Genomic DNA, 25908 nt, shown 5'->3' on the forward strand with positions numbered 1-25908 from the left:
ACTGGTCGTAGGACCCCCTTGCTGTCGATTTGCAAGAGGCATCCGCCTAGTGCCTTGCCTAAGCAATTGGTCTTAACAAGAGTCTTCCTGTCTGGGTCCTATTGTACTAGGATCGGGTATAACGAAAAGGTACGCTTAAGGGATTGGAAGGCTATATCTTCTTCGGGTCCCTAGCGAAATAGTATACCCCTCCCTGTAAGGGCTGTAAGTGGTTCTGTAAGGCTTGCAAAATTGGGAATAAATTTGCGGTAGAAGTTTGCGAAGCCTAGGAAGCTCCTAATCCCCCTTACCTTGGTAGGTAGTTACTATTCTTAAATTGCAGCGATTTTCGCTGGGTTAGGCCTAACCTCGACGCCTGCTTGGATAATAAACCCAAGGTATTTAACTTCTGTTGTTGCGAATGCGTACTTATTGAGATCCAGGTAAAGACCGGCTGCCCGGAGCCGCTTGAGGATTTCCCTAACCTTAGTAATGTAGTCGGCCTTCGATCCGGAGGTATAAATTAGGATATCGTCTAGATAGGCTGTAACCTACTCCCCTAATTTGTCCTGTAATACCCCGTTGATGTATCTCTGGAATGAAGCCGGTGCTCCGGCTAGGCCGAAGGGATAGACTAACTATTCGAATAGACCAAATTGTATGCGGAATACCGTAAGCGGTTCGTCTCCTGGCGCTATACGTAACTTGTGGAATGCTACTCGTACGTTTAGTTTGGTAAACTAACGTACCCCTGAGAGTAAGCGGAGCGTTTCTTTAACCAGCGGGAGTGGGTAATGGTCCTGTTGTGTAATCTTGTTTAGGGCCCGGTAGTCTATATATAGCCTTTATCCTCCGTTTTCTTTCTTAGTAAGTAGTATTAGTGCTGCCGCTGCTAACGAACTTGCCCGTATCCATCCCTTATCCAGTAGGTCTGTAATTTGCTTGCGGACTTTGAGTAGTTGGTCTCGTGGCATATTGTACAGTGGACCCCAGGGTAGTTGCGGCGTTTCTCCCTTGTTGTTTTGTTATAGTCGGATGTAGTGGTCTTGGGAGCCCCGGTGTAGTAGTAGGCCTAAGGCCTGTTCCTTATCGAAAAGGTTAGCGTAGTCCTAAAGGGCTACCGGGAGAGTAGGTAGGGCTATTGTTGTTGTATTTATGCTTCCGGGTGCTTGTAGTACTGTTTCTTGTAGTTTTGTTGCTATTTCTCGCAAGCTTGTTACTACTAGTACTCCCTGTTGTTTCCGTAAAAAGGTTTGTACTAGCGTAAGGTGTACCTCCTGGGATCCGTCGGGAGGGCGGATGTCGTTTGCTTGTACGATTTGGTTACCTACCGCCCCGATTGTAAGAGTCCGATCTGTTGCGTTTAGGGTTACCCGTCGGTGTTCTATCTATGGTAGGCCTAGAATAGCGTCTCGACTTAGGCCTGGGATAACGTATAGTAGTACTGGACTCTTCTAGCTATCTATATCGATTGTCGTACGGACTATATTGGTTATTGTAGGGTAGGCGAGGGTGTTGCCTGTATTCCGCCGAGATGTTGTAATAGCCGTTTGGAGTAGCCGTTTTGTTAGGAGAGGGATAAGCTCGAGTTGCAGGCATTAGGCTATCCTTTTGCTAATGGCCCTATAGCAGTTGCAGCTACTATCGATTTAAACATTAAGGAACCTTATAGAATTTACAAGTGTAGTAATAAGAAAGGGTGGTCTATCTATCCTTGGTGTAATCTTTTTAAACTTAGTCTCCCAATTCCCTTGGTTCCTTGTAGTCCGCTTGCCTATAAACCCTTGGTGCCTCCGAGCGAGACTTAGCTTGGAGGCGCCTTGTTTCCCTCCTTTTCCTCGGTCTCTAATTCCTTGCGAATATATTCTTCCCCCCAAGCGGCCTAAATGCTTGTCCCTAGGGTATGTGGGATTGCGGCTTGTTGTGGGTATTATTGGATGTAGTGGCCTCCCTCCCCGCAGCGGATATATATACCGGCCGCCCTACGCCTGTCTCTCTCTTCCCGTGTAACCTATTTCGCTTGCTGTTGGGGCCCGCCTTGGCCTCGGTTCGTTTTTGTTGTCGGTCTGGTTGTAGCCGCCCTGGGCCCGGCCGTGGCCCTAGAGCCTGCCGTATTGACCCCTGATATTGGGGTGTTGCCGTCCTTGTCGGGTCGGGGGGTCGCCCTGGCCGTCCCCTGGCCGGGCCCGCCCCGGTCCCTGATTTTATCCTCTATGCGTTGCAATTCCATTTCGGACGCAATTCGTTTATATGCGTCGACCGCCTCGTCGTAGTCGTTTATTATAGTCCCCCGCCAGAGGATACAGTCCCTCATTCTCTTAGTTAGCCCAATACGGAGCTTTATAAGTTTTACCTCGTTAGGCTAATGCATTCCTCCTGCTAGTGTAAGCTTTTCTTCGAAGCGTATAAGGAACGCTAGGAACGACTCCGACGTCCCTTGCCTAATGTCCTCTAGTTCGACAACCGCTAGTCGCTGGCGGTAAGGGTCGCTGTAAGCCGATTCGAGGTACGTTAGGAATTGGAACGGGTCGTAACCGATGCGGGAGCCTTCTTTGAAGTACGTTGTAACTTATTGCTGGACTTTGGCCGAGAGGTTTTGCTAAACGAAGATCCATTGGTCTTAGGCGGACCCGATAAAGTCCTTATCCACTTAGAGCTTGCGGTCTATGCAGAACTTCCAGGCTGCAAAGGTGCCCTTGTTGCCGTCGTACGGGTCCCCGACCGGAATCGGTTTGCGTTTGATACGGGCCCGTGGTATGCCCGACTCGTCCCCGGTCCGCTCCTGTTGGGGGTCGATTGTTGAGGTGTCCATTGGCTGGGCCGACGAATGCCCTAGGTCCTACTGTACCTGTTGCTGCCTATTCTTCTGCAGAGCTGAGATTTGTACAGAGTACGTTTCCATTTGGGCGTGCATTCGGCCAAACTCCGTGTGGACTTTTGCCATAAAGTCCTCTATGACTTGCTGGAGGTTAATTTCTTCGGGCTTCCCCTTATCCATTTTGACTTACGATAGTTAGGCTTTTCCTTCCTCCTAACCGGTATAAGTAAAGTCTTTTAAATGTTACGGAGTTGCTAGGCGACTGCTCTAGGACTCTTAATGATGTTTATTAAAAGACTTAAAGGAGGGAAAACTACCTAACAACTAGGGCTTCTAGTTGTGTGCGTTCCTCCTAGTGGGTCCCTTGGTTCCCTTCGTTCTCCTATATCGGGCTAAGCCCGATACCATAACAAATAAGTATAAAGGCTTATGCAAAACGGTTTAAGACCTATTAGTAGTAATTTAGGGGTTTTCCTACCTAAATTATAATAGATCGAGGATTAAACTAGCTTAGTAAGTTTTAAATATCCCTATACTCCCTTATTAGTATAAAATAACTCTTATTAACGTTTTACTACCCCTAAACGGATAGGGGTACTAAAAGGGTAAATTAGGAAATTTAAGCTACCCTACAGATCCTAATCTTATTTAAGCAATTTAACTAGCCGGCCTACCTAGCCGCCTACCAGCTTACCCTAAATAATAGGGAGTCTTTAGTTATAGGAGTTAGCCTAAACAAACTATTATTAGGCTATAAAATTAATATAATACCTAAGGTAAAGGATAACTAAGTAAGCGTAATAATACCAAAAGGGAGGGCTATTACTTTCCTACAATACCTAAGGGAAGGAATAGAAATTATATAAGCAGCTATTACTTTTATACAATAACGCTTATATAAGTTAGTAATAGCTTTAGGTCGCCTAGCAGAAAAGTTCTAAGTAAGTAATAAGGTCTAGCTTAGCCTTAGATATATTAAACCTAATAAGCTATACAAAAAGCTAGACTAAGTAGCTTTTAAGTTTATAGTACTAATAGTACTAATACTACTTATAGTAATACTAAATATTCCTTAGGGCTTATACCCTACCTTCTATATAGACCTTATCGAAAGGGCAGCAAACGACCCCTTACCTAATTAAGTAGTATGGGATTTAAAGCTAGGCCTACTATTAGTCTAAGATAAAAATAGTACCTTACAAAAGGAATACTAAGTTAAACGCATCCTTATAATAAGGGGGGCCTAAGGCTAAGGGGGATAATATAATACCCTTATAAAATAATTAGGTTATAAATAACTAACCTAGGAATTAATAAAGGCTTTAGTATAAACGGAAGCCCTAAAGGAATTTACGTAATAATAGGAAGATCCCTATATAAACAGTAGAGTATAAGTAAGCTATAAAATAAAACGTAAAATTTTAACTATACTAAAGGAAAAAACTAACCCTAAAGCACCCCCAATAAGGGCCTAACCTAATACTACTACTACGGATATATACTAACCGTACTACTTAGACTTATTAGTCTCTATATCCTTCTTACTCTTATCCTCCTTAGTATCCTCCTTAGGGAGGGTCTTAAAACTATCCGTTATAGTACTTAGGTAGGGGTAGGATATAACTAAGGGTAGTAAGGGTAGAGGTATAAAACGAAAGCGCTAAGTAACTTAAGTAATATAAGGGGTAAAGGCAATAGGGTAACGCAACGGAAATGCACTATCTATATAAAATAAGTACAACCTACTACTATTACGGGTAATATAGGGAGTAAAGGGGGTAGAATAGTATACTAAGGGGGAACCGTTTATATAAGACTTACGCAACTTATAAATATTACAGTATATTTCGGCTAAGGTAGCTACTAACTTAGCACTAACGCCCTCCTATACCTACTAACAGTAGGTAAGGCTATATATATTACTCTAGATACCCGTTAGGGCCCAAGCTACGCCCTAGGTAAATATACCAAGCTATATACTCGGTATAGTACTAAAACGGCTATCTACTTAAGTCGGGGTTAAGGCGTTAGCAGTAAGGATAAAGGTACAGTTCGGGTCGTTATTATTATCGGCAGTAGTAAGGGGAGAAGCAACACCCGGTATAAGGGTAAGGGTATAGGCAGGGCATATAAGGGCAGGCTCTATCTCGGCTAAAGCTAAAGTACAGGCCTAAACCCGGCCTAGGGCTAGAAATTTAGGCAAGAGGATAGTATAAGCGCCCAGTACAGTTCCGACCTTAGGGCAGGCCTTAACCAGAATATAAACATTACACTAAGCGCAAGCATAAAGGTCGCACAAGGCGCAATATAGCTAAGGGCATATAGTAAATAAATACAGTACCTAAACGCATTTAGTATACGTATATATATACATACAGCAACTAGCACTACGGCCCAGCACGCAATTATTACAGTTACTAATAATAAGGCGGTTAACGCAAGGGAGGTATATTCCGTATATCTCCTCTAAAGGTATAAACTCCTTATTAAAGGAATCGCCCTCCACTAAGTATTTACCTAAGGCGTAGTAACGGTCCAACTTATCGGTATAATAGCCGTAATACAGGCCTAAACTACATCCAAAGGGGGGGGGGGAAGTACCTATAGCAATAGATATAATAGTAATAGCAGTAGTAACAAAAAGGTAAATAAGTCCTCTATAAGGGAGGAGCAATAGCAATAAGAGTAAGATTAATAGTTTCTATTGTTACTAGCTTATTAGCTAACGGCCCAAAGGATACAAAACGGCCCTAATATAAAAGCAGTAACCTACCTTATAGGGGAGAAATAATAGTAATAAAGGAGTAAGCGCAATAGGAAATAGTAAAGGAGTTAATAATAAATCGTATAGTAAGAAGCTAAAAGAATAAGTAAGTACAATAGTTAAGGAAAGAGGAATAATAAAATATAATAGGAAGGGAACAAAAAGGGTAATATAGAGGGAGCGGTAAGGGGGAAAAGTAAGGTAACGCTAGGTACCTTAGGTACCTAAGGAATACCTAGGGAATACCTAAAAAGGGGATAGAGCGGGGTAGGGTTAATTACCCTAAGTAACCAGCAAACTCTAAACAGGGAACAATACAGGGGGGAGACTATATACGTTAAGCACCTAATAAATACCTAGAAAAAAAAATTAAGGGAGCTATGGATTAGGAAAACTAGCCTAAGGAAGGGCGGTTCGGCTACGGCTATAGCTAAACTTCACTTCGAACAGGTAGAGTAAGACAGTATATTATAGTATTGGGCTTAGCCCGATATAGGAAAATAAAGGGAACTAAGGGACTTACTAAAAGGAACGCATATAACTAGAAGCCCTAGTTATTAAGTAGCTTTCCCTCCTTTAAGTCTTTTAATAAACATTATTAAGAGTCCTAAAGCAGTCGCCTAGCAACTCCATAACAGTTACCGGGTGCATTTATTAGTACTTCTGTAGTTAAGGTATTGTTATAGCCCTATTGTACTGCCCTACTATATTCCTTATATATTTATCAGGTTATTATTTCTTCCTATTTATAGGTAGTTACCAGGCGCTTATATTAATACTTCTATAGCTAAGGTTCTATTATAGGCCTATTGTACTGCCCTTTTGTATTTCTTATATATTTATTGCAAGTAAGTTATATTTTTCCTCTTTTCTCCTTTATAATTACTACTTTCCTTAATACCGCTATTATAATTTCTTACCTCCTCCTATACTCCTACCTTCCTTACTATACGTACTGTACTAGGGTTCCTACTACTGCTTATTGCTAATTGCTTATATTAGTTTATTATACTTATTTATCCCTTACTGTATTGCTATATCTACTACTACTAATACTCCTCCTTCCCCCCCAATAATAATAATAGCCCTAGACGTAGCTATACTTTGGATAAGTTATTAGCCGTTTAGTTAATAGGCGGTTTTACTATTTAGGGAAACTCCTTAGATAAAGAGTATAACGTCCCTACCGCTAAGGCTTAGATATATTTACCCTATATCGAACGTTTAGTCCGTACTAGCGCTACCTACTATAAATATAGTAGCGGTAATAGTTATACTACTTATGCTTTAGCTTAATATAAGTACAAATAGATTCTATACCTACTAATACTATATCTATACCTTTACTATATTATCTATAAGCTTATTTGTACTTCTACTAAAGGTAACTATATTGTTTCGGCCGCCTGTATTAAGACGGCCGAATTGCCTGGCTACTGTATTTACCTTTCTGCCTTATTTCGCTAGCTTAGTAATACCTAGCGTAAGCTTTATAATACTATAAGGACGACTCCTGCCAATATTATTCCTACTACTCCCCTTACCCCCGCCGGTAGTACTACCCGCAGTACTACCGCTATAGTACTACTATTAACTTCCAGCAACCCTATAGGTACCTTAGTACTTACCTTATAGGCCCTAACGCTATTGCACAGTAGCAATATATAGTAGTAGCAGCTATAGATACTAATATATAGTTTTGCTAGCGCTATATAAGGCTTGCGTAACTATTAGGGCGCATAGGACGCCTACCTTAATAGTTTTAAGCTAGTATAGCAATAGTAGTCGGGCCTTATAGCCGCAATTTACAAGGAGCTAGTTACTACCTACCGTACCTATAAGGTAAGCGTATTGCATTTACCTTACCCCCCCCCGTTAGGGACCTTAATCACCCTCCTCTCCTTATTGCACTACTACTAATTGCTTTAGCCCGTCTCGCCTTACTACCGCCTTACCCTCTACCGCCCCTAGTAGTACTTATACTGTAATACATATGGGGAGGTGTACCTATATGGACAATAGACCAGTTAACCGTTCGACCAAATGGCCAAACTGTTAAAAGATCCGCCAGTATCCGCACTTAGTGCGGGTACTGTACCTCACATTCGCTTATAAGGCCTATACGCCTGTAGCGCGCCTTACAACTATCCCCTCTCCTAACAATGCGGTCCCTCGCATTGCTAGGTACCTTAGTTGGCCGATGTTAAGGGTCTAACGAATGCGAACCCCTAGGTTCTTAGGCAAATAAGCCGCGGCCCGGCTAGCGCGCCTATACCTTCCTCGTTCCTATAAGCCTAACGTAGAGCCCGTTGCTGTAGAGTTCTTTTTGGTATTGTAGCAGCGCTCTGGCTCAAACCTACAACCCTCGCTTATATGCGCACGCGACCCAGAAGACCTACTAAGTGCAGATACAATTATAATACATATAGGGAGGTGTGCCCATATAGACAATAGACCAGTTAACCGTTCGACCAAATGGCCAAACTGTCAAAAGATCCGCCAGTATCCGCACTTAGTACGGGTACTGCACTTCACATTCGCTTATAAGGCCTATACGCCTGTAGCGCGCCTTACATATACTTACTACATCTTATTTACGGACAGCCTCCTAGCGCTAACTTAACCCCTTTACCTTTTGTCCTTAGTTAAGGATAACTTAAGTAAGCTACTACCCCCCCCCTAGCCGTTAAGAGCCTAATACTTACGTACTATAGCGCTAGAATTTCATTTTATTATAGTACTTTAATTTAGGGCTAGAAATTTATTAGGGCCGGTTTAGGTCCTTTATCTTAAGACGTTCCAATTTAGGACGGAGGAGTTATTTACGCCCCTTTCGGGCTAAGTAAATACAAGCCGTATTAATACTATTATTATAGGGAGACTAGTCCGTTATAGGTAAGTATACTACCCTATTTTTCCTTATAGTCTACTAGTACTTTAGTCTCCTATAGGTTTTCTAGTAGTTCCTATATAGGTTAATTATACTTAGCCTATTTAACTAGAATATTACAGTACTTACCTTACCCTTATATATTCTTTATAGCTAAGATTTCCTTTACAATATATTTATCCTATAGTACTTTATCCGTATCCTCTACTAATAGTAGCCTTAGTTTAGTATTTATTAGTACTTAACTAGGTAGTAGATCTATTGCGGCCCGCTTTACTAAGTCTATATAAAAGGTAGAGTATATACCTTAAGGGATATTTAGTATAATAGTTAGGGGGGTTAGTATAGCTATAACTATATACCTTACTATTATTTAGTTTAGTTTCTTAAATAGGCGTAAAGACTTTATATAGTATAGGCTTAACTATACCTTATCCCCTACCTAGAACTACTTTACCGGGCATTAGTAAGAATTTAATTCTTCCTCTAGGTATTACTATATAAATACAATTACTGCTTAGGTTAGCTTAGTACCTTTGCGTAGGTACTATATAAACGCTACTACCTACCCCTTACCTATAGTTATACTTAGGGTAGGGGCTTTTACCTATTGTATTGCATTAACCTTATATCGTAATAGAAGGTTATTCGGACTTATACCTATAATAAAAGAGTCTCTACTATTTAGCGCTAGCTAGTATACCGCTAAATAGTCCGGCTAGTTAAACTAATTAAATACTATAAAGGTACATAAGAAGGTAATAAATATAATTATAAACTATAACTAAGTTATTATAATTTATAGCTATAAGTACTACTACTTATACTTAAAAGAGTTAGTAAATATAAGCTAATTTTAGGGAGCTAAAAGCTATATACTTAAGAGTAAGTAGTATATTACTTATTATACTATTAGTAATAGGAGGACTAAACTATAGAATAAGTATAGTTAGTTAAAAAAACCTAGGGCTCTTTTAGTTTAAACTACTTATAGGTAATAATTATAGTATAAAAATATACTATATACTAAAGGTAAGAATTCTATACTATAATACTATAGAAGGGTTATACTTAAATATAGAATTAGTATTAATAAGAAGTTACTAGCTCTTTAGCTCTTCCTATAAAAGGGCTATCCTTAGAGACTAATCTTATACCTTTAACCTTATCCGTATTATTTAGCGGAGCCTAACCTTTCTTAGTATTATTCCTAAGACTAGCCCTCTTAACTATACTAGCCCTATTTATAGTAGAACTCCTACTACCTATAGGTAGGCTATATTTTAAGTAAAAGGCTACTAATTTAGCTTTACCTACTAACTCCTTAAATAAGAGGAGAGGGGAAAAAGAAAGGAAAAAGAAAAATAAAAGGAAAAAAAAAACTAAATAAACTTAAGGGAAAGGTAAAAGGGGAGTAAAGAGGAATATAAAGCTACTATAGGCTACTTACCTTTATTAACCTATTAAGGAGTTAGTATATTATTAATACTACCTATATTACTATTATTATTTCTTAAAATAAAAGGGGAATTACCTCTTGGAATAAAGGGGTAAAATAGGAAGGGTGCGCAGTGGAAGTTTAGTTGCACGGACTATCCAAAATAAATATTAATCGAGGCTATTAGTAATAGCAGGAAGGGCACCAGTTAGTAACTGGGCAGGGAATACAGATTTGAATAAGTTAAATAGTAGTGCTAAGGGACGATTTAGAAAAGAAAGACTGTTGTATTTCTTGTACTTTACTTGCGCGCGTGCATATGTTTTTAGCGTGTGCATCTTATATATTCTCTTAACTATCTAAGAGTGTAGGAAAGGGAGGACTATTTTATATCTAAGAGGTAGTACCTTAATTAGTACAATGTATACGTATTGGAATTCTGTCTAATTCTATATAATGTATCTCCGAACAATCTGCTTGTATTTAATGCAGCTCTAAATACTCTGGTTGAGTTATACTGCTAGTTGGTTGCAACTAGCAGGGTTAATTAGTATTAGGGTTCGGTCGCGATAGTACAGCAGTAGTACTGCAGTAGTTAAGCGGGCCAGTAGTAGTACTACTGGTAAGTAACTGCTAGTTGCAGTTAGGTAGGTCCTTCCGCGCAATAGTAGTACTGTTGGTAGGTAACTACTAGTAGTAGTTGGGAGCGCATTAATTAACGGCCCGATTAATAATCTTGCTTGGTCGACCAAGTACTACTTTGTACGTAACGTGCGATAGTAGTAAATTGGCTGGGTAGTAGTACTGCTATTAATTGTACTAAGTCGGAGCGAGGAGAATTTGCATAGTAAGTGCAATTCGTTAACTCAATATACTACCTATACGTATAGTACAGTAGTAGTATATAGGCAAGTAGTAGTACTGCTGCCCGGTATTGCAAATAGTAATATATAGGATAGTATCCTATTTGGGTAGTCTTACTAGTATAAATACTAGTAATTTTAATACCCCCTCTATTTAGCTAGTAAGAGTACTGCTAAATAGGAATCCTTTAAAGACCTAGTAGGCCAAGGTATTGTTGGAAGAGATTAGTAGTAAGGGCCTTAGTAAGACCGTCGGTAGGTATTGACTTAGTATCCAGATAGCTAATTTTAGCCAAGCCGCTTGTTGCTTCTTACCGAATATACCGAAACTTTAGTAAGGTATATTTAGTACGAGAGTGCTAATTTGGGTTGTTGGCGTTAGAGATAGATCTATTGTTATCGTACAGGAATAGAATGGGTTTTTAAAGAGTTTTACCTATTTCTGTAAATAGACCGTCCAGCTATTTGAGTTCCCGAATTGCTTCTAATAGGGTATCGGATTCTACCTCTATAGTTAAAAGAGTAATTGTACTTACCCTTTTTGACTTCCAGTAGATTGGTCTACCTACTAGGGTAAAGAGGTACCTATAGGTAGACTTAGAGGAATCTAAGTTACCTGCAAAGTTGCTGTCTGAAAATCCAGATAGGCTAGGTACTGGGGACTTAGACTAATAGTAAACAGCTAAGTCTATAGTTCCTTTTAGATATCGAAGAAGGTTCTTACCAATTAATAGTTAGAGACTAGTAGCCTAATGCATATACCGAGATAGCTATTGGATTGCAAAGGCTATATCTGGTCGGGTTAATAGTATTAGGTATATTAGGGTTCTAACTATCTGTTGGTATACTAATTAATCGGTTGTAGGTAAGGGAGGAAGAGGTATTGTTGTAGCTTGTTTAAGTACACCTAGCTGTAACGGTATTGCTACCGCCTTAGCCCCCTCTAGCCTAAATTGCAATAGTGCTTCTTTAATATACCCCTTTTGACTAAGGGTAATACCCTTGGTCGTTTGGCTAATCTGTATGCCTAAGAAGAACGCAGTCTGCCTGCAATCTTTAATTGGGTAAACCTTGTATAGTTTTTGTTTTAACTTGTTAATGTACATAAGGTTCGGCCCAATAAGCAAATAGTTGTTAATATAGCTAACTATATAGGTACTAGTAGTACTACTATAGTAGACAGCTGGATCGGATATAAGAGGTCGATATCCGTATTAATAGAGCAGTTTGGAAAGTGCATCTTGCTACTCTTTAGGTTCTTATTTAAGACTATAGAGTGCTTTCTTTAAAAGAATGCCTTGTTTAACTGCTAGGTTGTAGCCTAGCTTAGCTAGTTGCTTACCTATATTATTAGTCTTGTTAAGACTAATAAATACTTCCAGTCCATTAGGTATTTTAAGGAAATTAACTTTAGGTAGCTTACTGTTAAGGAAAGTACCAATAAAGTCGATTTGTTTAATGTACTAATTGTTCTGGGCAGTAAGAGCTAGTAGTATCCTCTAGGTAGGTGGAATACTTATAGCTGTAAAGGTCTCTAGGTAGTTAAGACCTTCGATCTGTATAAATCCTTTGGCTACTAAACGTACCTTAAATTTAATAGGATTGTTTTACTAGTCCTTTTTAACTTATAGGATAAGACGGCTTTTAAGGAGTCGTCTACTAGTTAGTATTTCTTAAAGTGGGATAAAATAGAATACCCCTACTAGGATAAGTTGCTGAAATTTAGAGAATATAGTACTTATCTACTGGTCTTTATTATCGGATTTAAGTACCTGCTTCCAGCTAGTAATCTTACTACTAACTAGTAGTTGCTTTGCCTTAGCTTAATAGCATAGGTTCTTAATCTAGTATACTAGGTTGAAATCCACTAAATTAGAATTGTCTTCTAATTTAGGTTCATCTGGAAGAGAGGTATCTGGTAGATCCTCTGTTGGTTGGGCTAGGACCCCCTCTGTAGTACTAGTCCTAGTAGGACTAGTCGGTCCGTTGGCCTCTTGCAACCTACTAGTCCTACTAGGACTAGTAGGTCTACTAGTCCTACTAGGACTAGTAGGTCTACTGGTCCTAGTAGGGCTAGTAGCCCCCTCTGTCTCCCTAGGTGTTAGGGGACTGGAGTTGCTTTGCGAGATAGTAGTAGTTGAATCTACTATCTCAATTTCCCCCTCTGACTCTAGTCCTTTAATACTAGGACTTAGTAGTCGGGGAAGCCCTTAGGAGATAGGGCCAATACCTTCTAGGATTTTTAGGAAGGTAGTTTTTGTAACCGACCTCCTAGAAGGTATATATATAAGGTATGTTTTTGAACCTAGCGTGGCTAGTAGCCTTGCTGGTTTTGTTCGGGATGCCAGTTTGGTACTTTGAATCCGTTTCTGATAAGGAATTAGGACTTTGCAATATGCACTAATAGCCTTATAGGCCGTAAGATTTAGTGGTATTTTTAGTCCCTGTAATTCCTGCTTTAGTAATTGGTAGGGACTTAAATTCCGGTTCGAAATTGCAGTATAGTTAATAAGATTAACTATAGTAGGAAGAACGGTAGACTAAAGGAAAAATAGAAGACCTGCCTAGATTATTGTTGTACGTAGTCGGTTTAGGATAACTCGTATAGACCGTTTGGTAAGTCCGTTCTGTTCGGGCGTATACGGGCAAGATGTATCGAATAGAATTCCTTTCTTACCCAACTAAGTCTGGAGCAATATGTTAATTTCTGTACCCTTGTCGAAAAATAACTATTTTGGGTAATAGTTATACTATCGTTTAAGGCTTTTAAAGAGATTCCGAATAGCCTAGAGAATAGTTAATCCCTCCTTGTTAGGTAAGATTAATACCCAACGGAAGCGGGATTTTCGATTAATTAGTATAAGACCTACAGACTTACGATTATAGGATACTGGTCGAATCCCAAATATATTACCTGTAATTGAATTAAGAACGTGGTCTGGATCGTTAATGGGATCCCTAGACTAGCGTTTAGTGGATTTGGCCTGAATATAGGTAAGGTATTAGAAATCGGCAGCCTGAATAGTCGAAAAGTCAGGCAACCCAGTAGTAATACTACTGGTCTTTTTCAAGAGTGGGAGACTAATGTATTCTAGTCGAATGTACTAAATGCCCGCTTGTTGTAATAGTCTTTAGTAAGACTGGTTATTGGATTCCGAATAAGTAGTTAGAAGAACTTATTCCCTAAGACTAGCAGTTGGGACTACTAGTTGGTCTGTTGCCTCTATAGGGATTGGGTCTTCTATAGGGTCTTTGAACAGGGTAGCCTTAGTAAGGTCCCTTGGTATAGCCGAACTAACAGTTGGGCTAGGTACCGATCTGGGTACCGACCGAGGTACTATAGAAGGTGCCGACCGAGGTACTGGGGAAGGTGCCGACCGAGGCACCGATAAAGGTACCGACCGAGGTACCGTTGAAGGTGCCGACCGAGGCACCGATGAAGGTACCGACCGAGGCACCGATAAAGGTGCCGACTAATCCTCTGCTTTGGTAGCCCAGGGGGGGGGGGTTGGGAGGGAATTTCGACTGTAATTCCATAGCTACTGTAGTAGCTAGAGTGGGAAGTATTTAATTTCGTTAGATAGGGCGTTTGTTGACCTTACTGTTGTAGGAAGAAGCCGTATTTCTGAAAGTTAAGGAGTCCGCATAACTATCGATTTAAGTTGTATAGATGTTCCTTAATAAGTATTCCTCTAGACGTATAGTAGCGAATTCTACTAATAATACTAACCTCCAATTTCGGAATGTATAGTGCTTCTTGTAAAACAAGAGTACCGTAGACAAATGGATTGGTGCAAATTAGTACATTAAATTCAGTACAGCCAATACCTTTGGGATAAATTGGACTACCTCCTGTTGTAATTGGTTTTGCTTGGGATTTTGCAATAGGTCGGAAAGTCGTAAACTTAAGCCGGTTGTTAACCAAATGATAGGTTGAGCCAGTATCGTAAAGTAGGCCCATTCGGTACGTATCGTTATTATTAATACGATATGTTATACTAATATTCCCTAAATCGGGTAATAGTACCAATTCTTGTTCGGAATTAGAGTTAGTATCTGATTCCTAATAGGAATTAGGTAACCCTATATAGCCAGTTGATAGGCTATAGTTACCAGTTAGAAAACTAGTAGTACCCTTATTTAGTATATAGTTTTTGGTTCAATTGTATTGTTTGGGTCGGTTGGGTCGATTGGGTGAATTGGGTTAATTGGGTTGGTTGGGTCGATTGGGTCGGTTGGGTCGGTTGGGTCGACTAGGTTTAGTAGACCTATTGTCTGGTGTTTTGGGTAGTTGAGTTATCCTGTAACTGAATGCTTGGAAACTAGGACTATTAGGATTTTAATGTTCTTCTAGTAAGTTAGTCTAAAAGTATTGCAGGTTGAGGGATACTGTATTAATCCCTAAGATAGTATTGGTTTGGAGATTATTGCGTTATATTGCAGCCCATTGTAAGAAAACAGGACCAATAGTTATAAGGTATCGATTTGCCTGATCCAAAGGGTTAATACTTACTCTAGTAAGTTAAAGTCGGGTAAGGCAGCTGTTGAATTCTAAATTAAACGCCTTAAGTATTCCTTTGTACCCTTTAAGTGTAAGGTTATAGTAGGAATTATAGAGATTGCAATATTGGGCTGCCTGGCCCTTTAAGTACTGTTGTTTTAGCAATAGATAGGCATTTGTTAGGTTGTAAATCTATGCAATTAATACTTGCAGGCCCTTAGAATAGCTATCCCGAAGTAGTATAAGTAGGGAGTATTGATTGTAATGTAAGTAACTAATAGCAATTAATAGGTTTTTTAGAAATTCCTCTAGGCGAAGGGAACTAAGTTGGATGGAAAGTAATTGTTCCTATAAGTTAAAGTTCTTGGTATCTTTGAGCTTAGCATACTCTGGGAATAAGAATACCTTCTTAAATAGCTCAATATTGGAGCTTAAATCAGTTACCTTAGTAGTAGTAGTACTACTACTATATGTTGGGATTCCTTGGATAGGTGTATGTTCGGGCTCTATTTTGTTGAGGCGTTTTTGAATTAGTATAATAGTATTGTTTAATTGTTCCGTAAGTTAGTTAAACCGATTGGAAAGATTATTATACTGTAGTTGTTGCCTTTAAATGATTGCCTTAAGTTCCGACATAATAGGTATTTTAGTAGCCTGACCTTCCTTAGTGGAATCCATTTTGAAAACACAGATACAATCTAGTTATTAACTAGATTTTTGGTTTACCTTTCTACTAGTAGTACTAGTAGTTGCAACAAGTAGTACTTATTGTATTGGCAGCTGGATGCTGCAGTTAAATTAATTTCCTGGAATTACCGTAAGTAGTACTTACAGCAGAAGTGCTTTAGGAAGTACAACAAGTAGTACTTATTGTATTGGTAGCTAGGTCGATTGTTCCGGAGGATTTTAGTGTAGTCCTTCCGGGCTTATAACCTCTTAAAATAAAAGGGGAATTACCTCTTGGAATAAAGGGGTAAAATAGGAAGGGTGCGCAGTAGAAGTTCAGTTGCACGGACTATCCAAAATGGATATCAATCGAGGCTGTTAGTAATAGCAGGAAGGGCACTAGTTAGTAACTGGGTAGGGAATACAGATTTAAACAAGTTAAATAGTAGTACTAAGGGACGATTTAGAAAAGAAAGACTATTATGTTTCTTGTGCTTTACTTACGCGCGTATATATGTTTTTAGCGTATGCATCTTGTGTGTTCTCCTAACTATCTAAGAGTGTAGGAAAGGGAGGACTATTTTATACCTAAGAGGTAGTACCTCAATTAGTGCAATATGCACGTGTTGGAATTCTATCTAATTCTATACAATGCATCTCCGAATAATCTACTTGCATTTAATGCAGCTCCAAATACTCTGGTTGAGTCATACTGCCAGTTGGTTGCAACTAGCAGGGTTAATTAGTATTAGGGTTCGGTCGCGACAGTACAGCAGTAGTACTGCAGTAGTCGAGCGGGCCAGTAGTAGTACTACTAGCAAGCAACTGCTAGTTGCAGTTGGGTGGGTCCTTCCGCGCAACAGTAGTACTGTTAGCGGGCAACTACTAGTAGTAGTTGGGAGCGCGTTAATTAACGGCCCGATTAATAATCTTGCTTAGTCGACCAAGTACTACTTTGCACGTAACGTGCGACAGTAGTAAATTGGCTGGGCAGTAGTACTGCCATCAATTGTACCAAGTCGGAGCAAGGAGAATTTGCATAGCAAGTACAATTCGTCAACTCGATATACTACCTGTACGTGCAGTACAGTGGTAGTATATAGGCAAGCAGTAGTACTGCTGCCCGGTGTTGCAAATAGCAACATATAGGATAGTATCCTATTTGGGTAGTCTTACTAATATAAATACCAGTAGTTTTAACATTATTATGCAAGGAAGCCCTAGCCCTAGCCCTATTAGTAGAAGGGAATATAAAATAAAACTTACCTAAGGGAATTCTATTCTAAAGTTATAAGAAAGCCCTCCTCTATATAAACTAATACTAGGCCTCCCTATACTAATAACTAAAGCTATTAGTCCTAAGAGAGGCTAAGGTCCCGCTTAGTATAGAATGCTTATAAAAAGGAGTTATACTAAGCATTAAGAGGATATTATTATTACTATTATTATTATTATTATTATTATTATTATTATTATTATTATTATTATTATTATTATTATTATTATTATTATTATTATTATTATTATTATTATTATTATTATTATTATTATTATTATTATTATTATTATTATTATTATTATTGTTAAATACTACTAAAGAGCTATTAAATTATTATAGTAGTAGTTTTAAAAAAGAAAGAAAAAGAAAAAGAAAGTTAATAAAAATACAATAAGATATATATATTAAAGTAATAGCCTTAGGCTAAAATCCCTAGGGTATTAAAACCTAAGGCTATATTAGGTACGGTATAGTAATAGGTATAAATACAATAAGTACTATAGCAACCGATTAACGGCCTAAGGTAGTACTAACCGGTAAGTATACTATAATAATAATTAAGTATAAGAGACGTAATAGTAATTAAATTAATAAGCTAAAGGTAAAGGATAACTAAACTAATATTAGGAATAATACAATAAGGTAAGTCTATTTAATTTAAATTAAATAATATTAGCTAAATAGTCTCCAAAATAGTACTAAGACGGTCCCTATAGGAGGGGGGATAATTATAAGGCTAGGCGTATAGATAAAGCCTAAGTAAATAGGGGCATATAAGTAAAGCCTAAGTAGATAGGAAGGTAGAGTAGCCTAAAAGTAGGGTATACTCCAGCCATAAAAGGAACATAAGCCCAAAAACTTAAGAAGGGCTAAGCTTTAGTCTTAAATACTACTTAATTTCTAAAAGAAGGCTTACTTACTTACTGTTATAGTATCGGGCTTAGCCCAATATATAAGAACGGAGGGAACTAAGGGACCCACTAAGAAGTACACATACAACTAGAAGCCTAGTTGCTAAGTAGTTTCCCTCCTTTAAGTCTTTTAATAAACATTATTAAGAGTCCTAGAGCAATCGCCTAGCGACTCCATAATACTTACCTAACTATCGTCAACCGATCCGCACATTACAACTACTCTAATGCCTTATAGAGTTAGAGTTCTACAGATTTCTTAACAACTATTTCCGACTACTAAATACTAGTAGTACTAGTAACTCTATAATATAATAATCCTTTTAGTAAAGGTTTATATAAAATTTAACTAAATATAGGCCTAAATAAAACTTTACTTAATATAGATTTTAGCTATATAGTAAAAAGAGTATTAATAAATATAATAAGAATTAAAGCTTTTATTACTTTTATAAATAACTATATTAATAATTAATACTATATAAAAATAAACTAAAAATACAGTAAATATACTTTAAGCTTTAGTTAAATATAAACTAATTATAATTAAAGAATTATATAATAATAATAATAGTACTTTTATTGTTTAATAAATTTATTTAAACTATAATCTTTAAGTAAATAAAGATTTTATTAACTTAACTTAAAATTAATAAATCTTTATATCGTAAAACCTTATAATAAAAATAAAATAATAAGTTATTCTATTAGTACTTTCTTTTATATATACCATTTAGATATATTTATTATTCCTCTTATCTTATATTATTTAGTTAGGCTTAACCTAATACTATAATAATACATAAGGAGTTGCTTATATTAATAGATTAATTAATAGTTAAGCTAAGTAATTAAAAATATTAAATGATCTACTAGAACTCGTACTTTGCATAAGTATTGTACCTTATATTTACTTATAGGTCCTACGCCTATAGTACGCCTTATAACTAGAACTTATATATAAATAATAAGTTATTATATTTATACTTAATATATATATATATTCTTTATATTAATTGTAATAAGATATGCATGGAATGATTTCTGAAGTACAGTACTGACTGAGTTTAATATTGCAGGAAAAAGTATTAACTACTATTAGTGGGTTTTTATATACATAGAGTACATGTTAGGACCCGACGGAGTACTCCGTGCGGAGTAATTACTGTACTGAGTCATAGGTATAAGTATACAATACTTCCGTAGCTGTACAAGACCATCCTTAAATTAAGTAGGTGTACTGCAAGTATTACTGCTCCGAAATCGCTAAAGGTACCTCCCGAGCCCCCGACGCCAAGTTGTCCTTTGAGTACGGAGTACTGATACATGAGCTTTTCTTCTCTTTACAGGGACAGGGTTCGATTGAGTCCGCAACTAACGACGGCGCCTTGCCTTGCACTCAATGCATCTCATAGATTCTCGCTCTTGCCTAATCTCGAGAGTCTCACATGGCACAAGATCGTTTCATAAATGAATTTCTAGAGAACTCCGTACTGCGCCGCAAGGTAGAGCTCGTCATTGCGTCAGGTTGTGCCGTGGCATGCCCTGGCGAGAAACTCTTCCGAAACAACCATAAGAGCCAGCAACTGACCAGTGGCGACGCCGGACTCTTGCCGGGTACAAACAAGGCATAGATATCGCATGCTGCGGCGAAAACAGTCGCGCCGTACGAGAGTTCTCGCAGAACTAGCAACCAAGACATCTGCCCTGTTTCGTCATGAGCGCCCCCCCTCCTGGAGGCCGAAATGGACTCCCTAAGACCTCGAAGCCAAATCCTCTACGCCCCATGCGAAAGCGACCTGCCCGCCCTCTAGCTGCGTCGTCAAAGAGAGCGCCTGCTTCAAATCCCAACGAAACGTCAATCCCAAATCAGTCGCGGGCGCAAGCAAAGTTGGTGGAATCCAGGCCAAATGTTGATGAACTACGCAAGCAGTACAACGGTTGGTCGGAGCCTCCACCACAATACCTGTATAACGACATTCCTATCATGACAACGAAGAAAGCCTTGCTTGACGGGATCCGCTATCACCTGATGAAGTTTGCCCACTCCAAAGTTGATGAGGTCAAGCCTGTCGACCCGACAGACCAAGATACCTTCACCCGGCCGGTAACACTGCACCGACGAGATGCCCGACAGCCACCACCTGGCAGGGCTACAAAAGATGAGGTTTCGGACCCGAGCGTTGTGGACGAGAAGGAGCAAGAACGGCTGGCGCAGATCAAAGCTGAGCGCGAGGCTCAGCGTGCCATTGACCAGGCCAAGATCGCCCCGGTCGCAAAGGACAACAACCCCAAACGACCCAAGAAACAAAAAGACGAAAAAACTATGTTTAACAGGGCACCTAAGTCATCCGCTGCAAAGAAGGAGGCTGACCTTCGTTATGAGGAGGCGTTGCCGTGGCACCTAGAAGATGCGGACGGGAAAAATATATGGGTTGGAAGCTATGTTGCCGCCCTTTCTGAAGCAAATGTCGCCTTCATGATTGATAAATCGGTCTTTCGCATGGTGCCTCTGGAGAAATGGTACAAGTTCACATCGAAACCACCGTTCCGAGCCCTCACCATCGATCAAGCCGAGGCCTACATGAACCGAAAGGTCGACGTCGGTCGGTGGGTGATGAAGGATGAAGAGAGAAAGGCTGGTCAGAGTGACATGGAGGCAACGCGTCAATTGTTTTACGGTCGTGGTCAAATGATCAAGACGGAAAGTGACACGTTCCGTGCTGCGTCTCGGCTGGAAAAAATTGACCACGACGAATTGGACGTATCAGGCGATGAGTTCCAGGATGACGACGAAGCACCTTATGTTGACCGCAATGATGATGAGGACGTCAAGGAATCTAAGGAACGGATTCGCCGTGAGCAGCTTGGCGCGAACCTGTTTGGCGACGGTGACGAACAGGAGGTCGACAAGGAATTGCAGGAGCAATTGCGCGAAGTACTGGAACGACAGAAGTATGGAAAATCCACGAAGAAAGCTTTAATAAAACGGGACCGCGAAGACATATACGAAAGCGACGACTCGGAGGAAAACCCCTGGAGCAGTTCTGTAAGATATCCTTCGGATTTGTGCAAGACGAAATCTAACCATCTTCCAGTCCGAAGATGAATCCAGCGATGACGACGACGAAGAGGGGAAAATTGAAAACAGGAAAGACGCCGACAGCAAAGATATCCCGGCCGAGGCAAAAGAAAAATCCAAAACAGGGGTTGTTAAGACACCCCTGCACAAGCAGAAGCAGGGTGACGTCGTGAAGACGGCGAAGTCTTTGAAACGTGCCGGCTCTCCTACGTTATCTGAATCAAGTGGTAACGAATCGTCTCGGAAGAAGTTGAAGAAGACTGCCACTGCGGCTCTGAGCAGCAGGGCGGGTACGCCACTCTCACAAGCAAACCCAACCCGTCTCCCAAAGATTTGGGGTGCTGGATCTGGGAGTGATGGCGAAGCAACTGGTGGAGAAATATCGGACGGTGGCGGTCCGCGGAAGAAAGTTAATTTAGTTGCTGGCAGTGGGAATCGTACTCCCGCAGCCTCGCGAGCAGGAAGCCCGAACCCATCCCAAGGAGGTACGTTGAGCCCATTGGCCGGAGTTGGTGCTGCATGGTCAAAACTTTCCATTCTCCTGGGATGACGTACACTGACATGATTTTGGTAGGTGCTTTACCTCCATCTCAACTTGGTGGAGGAATCGAATCCTGGGAAATTCTTGAGAAGATCCCAAACGAGGGTATCGCCATCGGTGACCTGATCAAGCCTTTCCAGGGTCGTGTTGGTGACAGGCCTGGGTTAATGCCAAAGAGCGAATGGATTCAGCTAGTGAAGCAGCTGTGTGATTATGGCCCTGACAAACGTCTTCGACGAAGAAAGTGAGAAGGAGGGTGCCCACATTCCTGGTCATTGGCGTTGGCGATTGTTCCAAGGACGATTTCGAGAATTGAATAAGACTGCCTTCATTTGCATTAGAAATGTCACCATTCACTCTTACCTTCGATAATATATTGTGGTCCAATTTGATGCATGTTCAATCGCGTGTATGTAGTTAATGATCACAACGGTGAAATACACGCACTACTGCCATTGACAACAAAACACCCCGCCGCCATGTACGATAAACACAGCTGCCATTGACGAGGGCCTGTCTGACCGCTTGAGTCAATAGAGGCGGGAGGCATCACTCTGCTGAATACTATCGAATCTACCCATCCATCTGCCATGAGTATTCAAGACCTTTGTTTCGTTCCAGTTTGCGCAACGCTCTGAATCGGTCCGCCTCGAAGCCAATGCCCCGATGAACGCCATCCCACCGGTATCCTGCCTGTATTCCGTATCGATTTGAAGGACTTGCGCCAACATAGGTCGGTCTCTGAACCAAAGACTTCTCGTTTACACCCTGGGAAACCCCTTCTCGACTTATGAACTGCGTCATGGGGTCGTTCCATCGCTTCTGCTCCCTGAGAGCTTGATTCATGTCCAAATCCCCTGCGGTTCTGGTAAAAGACATCAGCTTCGCATTTCTGAGCTCCTCCTTGCGTTCTGATGCCTGGCCTTGCTGTAATTCTCCCTTTAGATTTTCTCGGGCCTGGAATTCTTTCTGTTGTGCCTCGACGGCCGCCCGCCGTGCGTCGGCCCTTTTCATGGACACATCAATTCTTCTCCCCGTAGCGTCGCGGTAGACAGTTTCCTCCTCCTTTGCGTGTCTCTGGTGCTTCTCGAAATCTTCGACCTCTTCGAGTTGACGTCGCTTCAGCTGCGACGATACTGCACTTGCTGACTGTAGGCCAGCATGCGTTCCGTCGCTCATCTTGATGATGTTGTCACCGCCTTCGCGGACGGGGCCTTCATCATCAGCTCTGGCTGTTATATTTTCTACAACTGCCGTGGAAAGTATGATATTTGCAGCCGCGCCATTATCTCTGTCTGCTGCTGTGACAACAGTCTCGCCACCAACCCTCTTCCAGCCGCCGCTTGTCTTGGACGTTCGAAACTCGGCGGCTATCCCGATTCCCACAGTCGTGGGATCATCATCCGCCTTACAATGAAATTCGGCACCGGTCCAGGTGAGGTTGCTGTCATCCGTGATTAGAAGCTTAGGTGACGTTGTGGTGCGCTTGCGTTTGTGTTTAGAAGTCGGCTTTGGATCGGCGACGAGGTATCGAGAGGCAAGATAGTTCGACAGGTCTGATGGCATGTCCACAGGTGGTAGGTGCCTTGCTTATTTGGCCCGGCTGGGAATTGTAGCAGTCTGAATTTGCGAGCTTGCCCAACAGCTATGGACTTCGGAAAGTTGGAAGCATTGCTTAATAGTTATGCAACAGGTGCCAGAGCTTTTAGAACACTGAGGTTGGCACCTGCTCCCGAGATAGTACGACGGTTATTGGCCAGGAGGCTGTAAGTATGTGGGTATGATGGAAACAACATTCGGAGATAAAGCCGATCTAGGCCGAGTGGAGCGGTACCCAAGCCATAAAAGCTCTAATAGAAGTGCCATGAAGTTAAAAATGGGAGGATTTAAGAGGAGCCTTATAAACTAATAAGAAAATAAATACCAGTTTAAATCTATTAATATTATATATGAAATTTTCTTAACAGTACTTTGTATAATAACTGTAAAATACTAGGATTTATACTAGTAAGACTACCTAAATAGAATACTATTCTATTATTACTACTACTAGTAGTACTACTACTAGCTAAAATACTATACTATACTATAAGTATAAGTAAGTATATTAAGTTACCTAATAATATCTAATATACTACTTCTCTATACTACATCTTAAAGCAACTAGTAACAGTACTACTACTATATAACTTATACAAGTAGTAACTAGTCGACTAATGCGTTTGGTGGCCGTGAATCGATTTTTTTGTTTTCCCATACAAATGAATTTTGCGGAAAATGCAGATCGGCCCACGAGCTGCGTCTGGCGTGGTCGGGCCACCGATGGAGTCGGTGGGTATGTGAGAGCAGTCGGTTCGATTGGGCGCCAGGGGACAACCCGGGGGAATAAATGTACCATATCTTGAGGCGCCTGCGACGTGGCCCTTTGAACAGGCTTGTAGGCTTCGGTCTGGCTCGCGAGGGGATCACTCTAGACGCCGGCCTCTGAAATCGGTCGCTCCGGCGTCACGACGTAATGGGGAAGGCGGGGTAGGTGGCAATAGTGGGCAGATTTTCGTATGGCAGCCCTTCCTTGCGCAACGGAAGCAAACCCCCACCCGCTTCCGGCGGCTGAGTTCTGCGGCTGAGATATACTGGGCTCGTTTTCCGCGGAGGAGTTCGTTACCCTCGGCAAGGTTGGCCTGTTGGATACGGGCGGGCTCGGTAAGGTCAGCTTGCTGGATAGTAGGCTTTACCTCTCCAGTATTGTAGCTAGTAGGGCGGTGAAACGGGTGATATGTAAGGAGCTCGAGACGGCTGGCAACAATACCGACTTGGCGGGTAAAGGAATGGAAGTCATCGCGTGAGAGGTCAGTAATAGGGATCAGTACATGGCGGAGGTCGTCGCGGAGAGCGTTCTCAAGGAATTGGATTTTAACGACCTCGGGCCAGTTGGAACCGCCAGCTTCAAGTAACGTATTCTCGAAAGTAGGAAGGAACTTTGCGAATGTAACGGCTTGGCGGAGCTGGGATAGCTCTTTAAGGGCTTTCTCAGCTCGATTCGGGTCGCCGTAGATCTGCTCTAACCTCTGGAGGATCCTTTGGTAGTTAAAATTACCCGTCTTATGCTCACACTCTATCCAGGCGGCCAGCATCTTCTTAGCATTTGGTCCTAGTCGGCCGAAAACATAGAAGAATTGAGCTTTATCGTTGCCAATAGAGGCACCTTCGAGTTCAATTTTGGCCTGAATTTCTAGTGACCAGGAAGAGAAGAGGACTGGGTCGCCATCGAATAAGGTTGGGTGTAGCGCGGGGTGGGCAGTAGGAGCCGTAGTAGTAGGAGGCATTGGTTCTTGGGTAGAGGCAGGAGAAGTTTTACCTATACCTTCAAGCTGTTGAAGGCATGCTTGGAGTAAAGCAATAATCTCAAGTAAAGCTGGGTCAGAGCTTAAAGTAGAACTGCCCAGTTGTTCTGAGGGTGGCGTTGAGTTGAGGCTTTGGGCAATAGCCGAACGAGTAGTACGGTTAGTTGAGCCTAACATTCTGTCAGACTTAGTTAGGGCTTAGCCGAATAATTATCTTAGGGGCAGGCCAATAGAGTTCGAAAATAATGTCACGATGCAGACTAGCAGGAAGGCAGTATGTGCAAAGACTGTAGAATTTTCGAACAAAAGGGGAAATGAACAATGAGTATAGGATTGGGAGAAGCTATATACATAGGGTGGTTGCCGTACATTACGTAATACGTAATACGGAGTGTAGGGTAGGCAAGAAAAGACATCGGTATACAATATCGTTACATTAAGTATATATACATACTTACTTATTGTATTTTAATATCAGTTATAATATTTATTATATTTATTTCTGCTATATATATTTTATTAAACTTTTTAGAAATAATTTTAATAATTTTAATTCATATATACAAGTATAGTTATTTTTAAGACATTGTTACGGAGTTGCTAGGCGACTGCTCTAGGACTCTTAATGATATTTATTAAAAGACTTAAAGGAGGGAAAACTACTTAACAGTTAGGGCTTCTAGTTTATGTACGTTCCTCCAGTAGGTCCGTTGGTCCCTCTATCTTGTGTCTTATATTGGGCTAAGCCCGATACCATAACAAATATGCTTTTTATTATGTAGTATTATTTAGTATTATTTAGTTTGTATATTAGTACTAGTTAATCTAGAAC

General features: G+C 40.6%; 4 protein-coding genes across 4 annotated transcripts; 1 reads left to right on the top strand and 3 right to left on the bottom strand.

Moving 5' to 3' along the window:
- Window positions 1–2629: 2629 nt before the first annotated feature.
- DCS_08288 (uncharacterized protein) lies at window positions 2630–2977 on the bottom strand (the record flags this gene model as incomplete). Its single annotated transcript, XM_040805563.1, has 2 exons — window positions 2630–2761; window positions 2828–2977. 2 exons carry the CDS (start codon window positions 2975–2977, stop codon window positions 2630–2632), a joined length of 282 nt encoding a protein of 93 aa, XP_040653289.1.
- Window positions 2978–19826: 16849 nt separating this feature from the next.
- DCS_08289 (transcription initiation factor IIF subunit alpha) lies at window positions 19827–21980 on the top strand (the record flags this gene model as incomplete). The annotated part of the gene is made up of 3 exons (XM_040805564.1): window positions 19827–21158; window positions 21208–21676; window positions 21766–21980. The coding sequence occupies 3 exons, from the start codon at window positions 19827–19829 to the stop codon at window positions 21978–21980; spliced, it is 2016 nt and encodes a 671-aa protein (XP_040653290.1).
- Window positions 21981–22305: 325 nt separating this feature from the next.
- On the bottom strand, window positions 22306–23298 carry DCS_08290 (Bud13; the record flags this gene model as incomplete). The annotated part of the gene is made up of 1 exon (XM_040805565.1): window positions 22306–23298. One exon carries the CDS (start codon window positions 23296–23298, stop codon window positions 22306–22308), a length of 993 nt encoding a protein of 330 aa, XP_040653291.1.
- Window positions 23299–24197: 899 nt separating this feature from the next.
- On the bottom strand, window positions 24198–25253 carry DCS_08291 (uncharacterized protein; the record flags this gene model as incomplete). Its single annotated transcript, XM_040805566.1, has 1 exon — window positions 24198–25253. The coding sequence occupies one exon, from the start codon at window positions 25251–25253 to the stop codon at window positions 24198–24200; it is 1056 nt and encodes a 351-aa protein (XP_040653292.1).
- Between the last annotated feature and the right edge of the window lie 655 nt (window positions 25254–25908).

The sequence above is a fragment of the Drechmeria coniospora genome, assembly GCF_001625195.1.
Source record: "Drechmeria coniospora strain ARSEF 6962 chromosome Unknown scf7180000000099, whole genome shotgun sequence".
Taxonomy (NCBI): Eukaryota; Fungi; Ascomycota; class Sordariomycetes; order Hypocreales; family Ophiocordycipitaceae; genus Drechmeria; species Drechmeria coniospora.